The 7,500-nt window shown below is 50.1% G+C and overlaps 2 protein-coding genes across 10 annotated transcripts in view; both read left to right on the top strand.

Annotated features, from left to right (window-relative positions):
- The window catches only part of zup1 (zinc finger containing ubiquitin peptidase 1), a 32,541-nt gene extending 29,488 nt beyond the window's left edge, over window positions 1-3,053 (top strand). For 4 of the 5 annotated variants that reach the window (XM_086219273.1, XM_086219272.1, XM_086219269.1 and 1 more), the window contains 2 exons: window positions 1,862-2,082; window positions 2,901-3,040. In XM_086219273.1, the coding sequence (XP_086075399.1) occupies window positions 1,862-2,082; window positions 2,901-2,951 (272 nt within the window). In that variant the 3' untranslated portion in view covers window positions 2,952-3,040. Of the gene's footprint in view, window positions 1-1,861; window positions 2,083-2,900 lie in introns of all 5 variants that reach the window. The other variant, XM_086219270.1, reaches the window with a different exon arrangement.
- Window positions 3,054-3,730: 677 nt separating this feature from the next.
- The window catches only part of LOC147253913 (amine sulfotransferase-like), an 11,318-nt gene continuing 7,548 nt past the window's right edge, over window positions 3,731-7,500 (top strand). The window contains exons 1-4 of one of the 5 annotated variants that reach the window (XM_086219268.1): window positions 3,731-3,840; window positions 4,621-4,782; window positions 5,111-5,328; window positions 7,347-7,473. In XM_086219268.1, the coding sequence (XP_086075394.1) occupies window positions 4,626-4,782; window positions 5,111-5,328; window positions 7,347-7,473 (502 nt within the window). In that variant the 5' untranslated portion in view covers window positions 3,731-3,840; window positions 4,621-4,625. Of the gene's footprint in view, window positions 3,841-3,940; window positions 4,323-4,620; window positions 4,847-5,110; window positions 5,329-7,346; window positions 7,474-7,500 lie in introns of those variants that run through there. The other 4 variants (XM_086219265.1, XM_086219267.1, XM_086219266.1 and 1 more) reach the window with 4 other exon arrangements.

Below are 7,500 nucleotides of genomic sequence, written 5' to 3'. Positions count from 1 at the left end.
TCCGTCCCCACTGATCCTGGATCTGCTCCACCTTCCTGCCTGGTTAAAGGAAGGTTCTCATGGAGGCTTGCTGGGTGTGAATGAATAGTTAAGAAGTTGTAGAAGTTGACTTCCTAGTGATTTTGCATGAAACAAAAGCGGCACGACTTGACTTGGTGTCATGTTCCCATTTACCGTTGACACGTCTGACTGGTTTCACCTTTGATTTAAGACGAGTTGTCTGTCCCTGTATGTGTCTATCCTGAGTCAGGAGAGGAATAAAGGGGGAGGGTTATTTGTTTCCAGCCAGCTGATGGTCGGGTTTGTTTATTAACCCTTATGGCCAGCGGGCCGAAAAACGCTGGACGTAATTGAGCGCTGCCATTTAAATTTTGCGACCGCAGCGGAATCAAAGTTGAATTGTGTCACGTAGACCTCTTCTTTACGGCAGTGTTTGTAGTCTTTGGAAAGGGGAGAAGCTACTGAATCGATCGACACCGACCATTCCAAGAACTACAAATCCCAGCTACGTAAAACTTCGAGCGTAAAACCTGCGCAAACTATGCGCTCTCGCCATCTTTTCCACGCAGCGCCCCACAGACGAAGGCAGACCGCTGAACAAAAGCCAAAAGCTCCACTAGTTAGTAGTAGACAACTAAAATTAAAATTTATTGTAATGTGGAGCCAGTTTTCATCAGAGGAAGAAATTTGAAAACGGAGTTCTCGCCTGGGTGTATCCTGACAAAATCCTTGATGTAGGCTTCTCTGTTCGCCCAAATTCTATCAACTTTGGTCAATTTGTGGTCCAGGAGTGGATGAAGCTAATCAGTGGTGTCTGGGTGCATGAAATCATTGCTGGCATCCTGTTGTCCTCTGTCAAATAAATAAAATATTTTGGCGAGAGTAAAAAAACTTAGTTTTTCCTCTGGTTTATTCCAATTGACTCAGGCTTAATGACAGATACAACACTTCTGACACTTGGAACACATTCTCTGAAGTCTCTAGATGTCCAAGGACACCAAGAACATGCATATAACCTTTAGTAAAGTGTAGTAATTACACATTTACTATGGTTATGTCTTTTTAGGCGTTTTTTTCCTGAAAATATGCTGTGAGTGGAAGAGGTTAATGTTTACGTGAACCGACACGGTGATCCATGATGACGATGCAGTTTGTAGATTTATCCAACAAGAACAGGGCCGGTGCGTAGTGATGATAACATTTACATGTGAATATGTCAGATTGTAGCCAGTGGCTGGCCTCCATCTTGAGTCCCTGGGGGCAGGTTGATGTGAAGCAGTGATACAATCGTGTCAGTGCCTCCTGCTCAGTAATGAACCTCCTGGTCTACTTTTCTATCAGGCTGCTACCAATCAGATCTAGAAAAACGCTTCATCCAGGTGTCCCAGCACTGCCCTGCTTAGTTGTGACCATCCAGTAAGAAGCAAGCGCCTCTCAGCTGTGTGTGTGTGTGTGTGTGTGTGTGTGTGTGTGTGTGTGAGAGAGAGAGAGACTCAAAGACCGGCTGCCTATCAGAGAGCATTGGTGGACACAGACACCCAATGAGGACTTCCCCTCCTCGAAAAAACACCCAATCACAGATGAAGACTCAGTTTCTTGGTATTCGGCCTCGTCACAACTGCAGTATCCGTACCAACGCTGGTTTCATCCAAGTATCCGGATCACTCGTCAGATCCGCATCTGTCAGCTCCTTTGAATCCGATAGCCTCTCAATCTGACCTCATCACAAACCATCCAACATTTTTTGCTTCGTTATTTTGAAAAACTAGCGACCCATGGTGGTCACGCTCAGTCTAGCGGGAGATGGTCCAGCAACCGGCCTCTAGTCCACAACGTCGTCCTCACCCTGTGTCCCCTTCAGGTCACAGCCGCTCCATAGTGGGTTTGGAACAGAGGAAGAACGGGAGCCTCTGCCTCCTTCTTTTGGATCCTGATTCTTCACCATCAAACACCAGAAAGCTGATGAGCCCAGATACCGTCTCCACCGCCATCCGCCACCTCAGACACTTCCCCTGCCGCCTGAAGCACGAACAGTACCAGGTGGTGGCAGTAGAGGGCGTGTTGACTGCAGAGGACAAACGCGTAAGTACAGCAGAACTGTGGGGCCCCCCTTCATGGGCTCAACCCTTTGGGTCCAGTGAACCCATCGGCAGCAGTGAGTGGGACAGATGAGAGTTCAGGACTGAGTGGGAATTCCTCCTCGTTGCCACAGACGTCCACTGGGTCTCAGGGAGGAACTGGAACGGTTGTGAACTTGTGATGGTTGTGTGGCTCAGGAGGGGTCCCCGGCCTGTGATTGGACGTTTATGTTAACCAGCAGGTGTAGCTAATGAGATAGCTGTGTGTGTGTGTGTGTGTGTGTGTGTGTGTGTGTGTGTGTGTGTGTGTTCTTGTACTTGCCACATAGTGAGGACTAGAATTCGTATTTAACCAACAGAGTGAGGACATTTTAGCAGGTCCTCACATCTTCAAAGGGCCGTTTGAAGGTCAAGACTTGGTTTTAGCGTTAGGGTTTAGAATCAGGTTCAGGTTAGGGTCAGGGTCAAGGTTAGAATCAGGTTCAGGTTAGGGTCAGGGTCAAGGTTAGAATCAGGTTCAGGTTAGGGTCAGGGTCAAGGTTAGAATCAGGTTCAGGTTAGGGTCAGGGTCAAGGTTAGAATCAGGTTCAGGTTAGGGTCAGGCAGTCAGTTGAGATGGTTAGGTTGAGGGGGAGGGGCTAGGGAATGTATTACATCAATGAAAGTTTGTGTGTGTGTGTGTGTGTGTGACATCATCAGGACTCATCGACTCAACAAAGACCTTGTTTGCAGAAAGCGTTGTTTGTGAGTCTTTGGTGCTTGAGTGGGTGTGGCCTCTGGCCAAGTAGAATCTGTGGATCAGCACTCTGTGTTTTGCCTCAGCAGATGAGGGTCTTCAGCTCCAGGACGCTCTGTGCAGAGAGGATCCCGTGAAGAGGAGCAGGCCTCTGCGTCTGCCGGCGCCTGCTCTCACCTGGACCGTAGCTTGAGACCTCACCTGTTTTTAATGTGTTCATCTGTGAATAAATTCTGTTGTTTTTTTATCAAACTTGGCTCTCTTGAAATATTTGATGTCAAATATTGGTGCAGCCTAGTGACTCCCTTCACCCAGACACACCCCTCTGCACCACATGAGAAGTTGACCGGAGTGTGTGTGTGTGTGTGTGTGTGTGTGTGTGTGTGTGTGTTGTAGATCAGCTCTAAAGGGATGATGAGATGTTGAAGTGTCTTCTTTCCTCCTCACTCGCTGGTCGAGCCTGTAGGCCCTCCTCTGACCAAGTTTAACAAAACCCATCATTCAGTGTTGAGTTCAGAGTTCAGGAATGATGATCGTGGAAGGATCGGAACCCCGAGGAGGAATAAATCCTGCGTTTGGAAGCCGAACCTGAAGCCTGCTCGATGTTTTTCGTTGATAAACGAGTTGAAACCATGAACCCGAACGGACGCTTCAGCACCGGAGCACGCCCCCCCGGCAGCAGTTCTGGAGCACGCGGGCGGGCCTCTAGAGTGTGTGTGTGTGTGTGGGGGGGGGGGCGCGGAACCTCCACGAGTCCATCAGGCAGGTTCAGAACCCCACAGGTGTCCCTGATCGAGCTAATCACGGCCTCTATGTCACCAGCAGGCGGACCAGGGGCCGAGCGGGCCAGGTGTGATAGCGGGGACACCGGTGGGGGGATGGTCCGGCTCAGTCCGGCCTCCTCCGCGGACTCGCGGCGCGTGTTTCCTCGGAGATGTCATCCAGCGGCCCAGCACGAGCGTCCGCGCTGGCGGAGGAATGTCCTCCAACAGTTCGAGGAACTCGGGTTCGTGTGAGGTGAAACAGGTTTGTAGTTAAATATATATTTACTCCCGGTGTGCGCGCGCGCCGCGTGCCCGGGTGGATGTGCTGCCTGACACCGAGCCGCGGGTTTGTTTTGGTGTTGCGTAAGCGGTCGGAGCGTTTCCTGCGGCGGCCGCAGCTGGGACCGTGTTCTTCTCCGGCTTATCAGCTCCCACACCCGCAGCTGACTGAGTGACCTCCGAGGCGTTCCTCCCCTCCCTCCTCCTCCATGTCATCATTTCATTCGCGGAGGTGCTGTGAGAACAGGAAGCTCCGCTCTGTTGTTTTTTCCCCCCCAGTGCGCAAAAACGCGCGCTTGATGCGCATCTCCAGCGTCGGCGAACGAAAAGAGGAGGGACCTGCGACTCGTATTTATAGCAATAAAGCGGGTTCATATAAGGCAATCTCCCATGGTCGCGGCGAGCGAGACCGACACGCACCGTGGACACCGTTTCTTCATCCCCGGACAGGAGCGCGTGGAGGAGGTACGCGAGCTACTACTACCACACACTCGATACTTGGAGCCGAAACGGTTCAAGTTTAAACTCCTGCTCAGATTGTTCCTGAATTACATGGTGATGATGAAGGAGTGTTCAAGTTAAGTTTTATTGTTCAAGGTTAAGAGAACCAGCCTACAATAATAATAATAGTACATTAGGGTTTTTATTTGCACTTCTAAAGGACCTGAAAGGCACTTTTCATGAATCAGAGACAAAGTCGGCAGCAGCAGAGGACGAGCAGAGGGGACTAAGAGAATGCGCCTGTCCTCTGCTCTGTCCTCAGCTAACATGGATAGCAATGATGTGGAGGCCCCTAAACATGACCTGGTGGAACACAAAGGCTTCAAGTTTATCAGAGGGATTCATGATCTGGAGGATGCAGACCTCATCCGCAGTCTGGAGCTCCGAGACTCTGATGTCTTTGTTGTCACATACCCTAAATCAGGTGAGAGCTGGAGGTGGACGGAGCCATCCTCTGGCTTGTGCCCTGCAGCAGGAGTGCACTCGAGGTCAGTGTGATCTTTGGAGCTCTCGGCAGCACAGAGGAAGAAACAAGGCTGATTAGTATGTGCAGCGCTGCCAGATGAATGTCCTGCTCTTTTGTGTGTTGTAAATTGATTTCAGCAGAGCGCTGGCTATCAAATGTTTAGCCAGACAAGCCTGTATTGTGAAAACACCCAGACTCATACACAAGGTTGACCTAATTGCTGCCACTGCGCACACACAGAGTCTAGGGACGGGAATGAGGCCTGCCTGCCTGCTCTGTTTGACAGGAACGATCTGGATGCAGCAGATCCTCCTGCTCCTGGAAGCGAAGGGAGACCTGACAGCCATCAGCACACAAAACAGCTTCTCCAATGCTGATCTAATCCCCTGGATTGAGGTGAATGGCAACAGGCAGGCATTCATAACAGCCCCGTCACCCCGGATGAGGGTGTCCCACCTGAGTTATCAGTTCATGCCCTCTGCTCTGAGCCAGAAGAAGGGTAAGGTCAGTTCCGAAGCCACTGGTCAGCGCTTAATGCTTTGTCTTAATGACCAGATGTGTGTCATGCACTCCTGAACCCACCAGCCAAATAAAGTGCTGCCGAAGGAGCAGGCAGTCCCTCGACTAAAGACGGCGTGTCGTGTTAATTACACTCTGCAGATGAAGAGCTGGAGAGAACCAACGTGCTGGGGTTGCTCAGCCTCTCCAGCAGTGCGTCTACGTGAGAGCGCAGGCACTGGGCAGCTCACAAGGGCTGAACGGCCACACTCGGATATTTTCAGGAACTTATTTGGACTAAGAATATCGTTGCTGGATGGTCTAAATACTAAAAATACTGATTTACTGTCGCGAGGCTGAGCCTGCGCTCGCAGCAGGAGTCCGTGTTGTCTCGCCTGTCAGGGAGATGGCGGTTGTGAGAATAGTTCGAACGTATTGTTAAAAAAGACAGAGCGTGTCTTCTTCAGTCGACTGAGACGATACCTGTTAAATGGGACCAACACGCGCAGCTTGAGTGGCTCTGATCGTTGGCTCGGCCCAATAAATACTGGACTTGTGAGGCTGATGTGAGAGTTTAAAACCAAACTCTCATTCTGAGCAGAAGAGAATCTTTTCCATTTGTGCTGAGCTGGATTTTTTCCAGGGGAAACAAAAGGCTCTCAGTTGGATAAAACTGTAACTTTTTCTACAAATGGTCCATCACGCACTTTGGCTCTGACGTTTCCTGTTCCTCAAATGAGTTATTTACAGCCTCTCATACGGCCCTGATCAGCCAATACGGGCCAGTGTGTGCCCGGCAGGATCGCAGCTGAGCTGCAGTCGTGAGCCTCATCAGCTGGGACTTCTTCAACTGGCGGCTCCTGCTGGAGGTGCTGGAAGAACTCGTCTGGTGGTTCTCTTACACGTGCTCTCTATTATTAGAAGTGACACCTCCACAGTGAAAGCAGCAGCAGCAGCAGCCGCCTTAATTTTCAGGTTTTGTGTGTGTGTGTGTGTGTGTGTGTGTGTGTGTGTGTTCAGGAATTCCAGTTGCTCGTTGAGTGTGTCGGTTTGATAGAAACTGTAATTTTCTCCTGACATGTTCAACATTTCAGGTGTGTGTGGATGAGGTGACCATGTTAGGCTGCAGTGAGACACAGGAACGATCCTCCACCTCCGAGATGCCTTTAATCTCGACGCATTTAAGTAACCTTCTCTGTAAGATGGAGAAGTGTTAGATTACAAAATACTATCAATGACCACAGTGTTTCCCAGCTGTGTGTGTGTGCGTGCGTGTGTGTGTGTGTGTGTGTGTGTGTGTGTGCGTGAGAGAGAAGGAGAAGAAACTTGATCATATTTGGATTTTCATTGAAGGAAACTGCTGCTGAACTATGGTGCAAATATCACTTCCTGTGTCCACTAGGTGGTGCTAGAGAACACACACTTGCTGTGTGTGATGTAGCTGAAGATCAGGTGAAGACAACAGGCTCATGTGATGTTTGTTCCATTAGACATACTTCCTGTGGCCACTAGGTGGCGGTATGACTTTTTAAAGTTTGCAGACTCCTCAAAGAGCTGACCGTGTGAGTCCAGTTACCACAGGTTCCTGTTCTATGGTCAATGATTAAACATGGCCGCCCCCTCGCCACGGTAACACTGTTGAACAGAAACGCTCAGTCGTCACGGTAATACATCAGCAAGTTCTGGAAGTGGTTCTGATCAAATGTGGTGCTGTGACTGGGCAGACCAGCAGACCTCCCTCATGGAGGTGACTGTCCCAGCCGTGTTCTGATCCATCAGTGGCTGCGTTCACCCTCTGGGGACCGCGGTGTCAGCGAATATCCAGACTTCCATCGTTCGCTGATCATCTGTGGGCCAGGAGAGGGACGACGTCTCAGGTTGGATCGTTCCCAGTCTACACATATAGATTTACTAAGAGGCCAGGTGATGGTGGGCCTCAACGAGTCCAACCAGTCAGTCCTTCCTAGGTGAACTTGATCTTGTCATCAGCTGTTGCAGCTCAGACCTCTTCTCTCCTCCTGCAGGTGATCTACGTGGCCAGAAACCCCAAAGACGTCATCGTGTCTTACTTCTATTTCCACAAACTTGCGAACATGCTTGAGACTCCAGAGAGCTTTGATGAATTCTTTGAGAAATTCATGAGAGGAGACGGTAATGGCGTCTGCGCCGAGAACGTTG

The sequence above is a fragment of the Aulostomus chinensis genome, chromosome 11 (genome assembly GCF_037954235.1).
Source record: "Aulostomus chinensis isolate RoL2024-O1b breed Wild chromosome 11, RoL_Achi_v1.0, whole genome shotgun sequence".
Classification (NCBI taxonomy): domain Eukaryota; kingdom Metazoa; phylum Chordata; class Actinopteri; order Syngnathiformes; family Aulostomidae; genus Aulostomus; species Aulostomus chinensis.
This window is presented reverse-complemented; position numbering and strand designations above follow the sequence as displayed.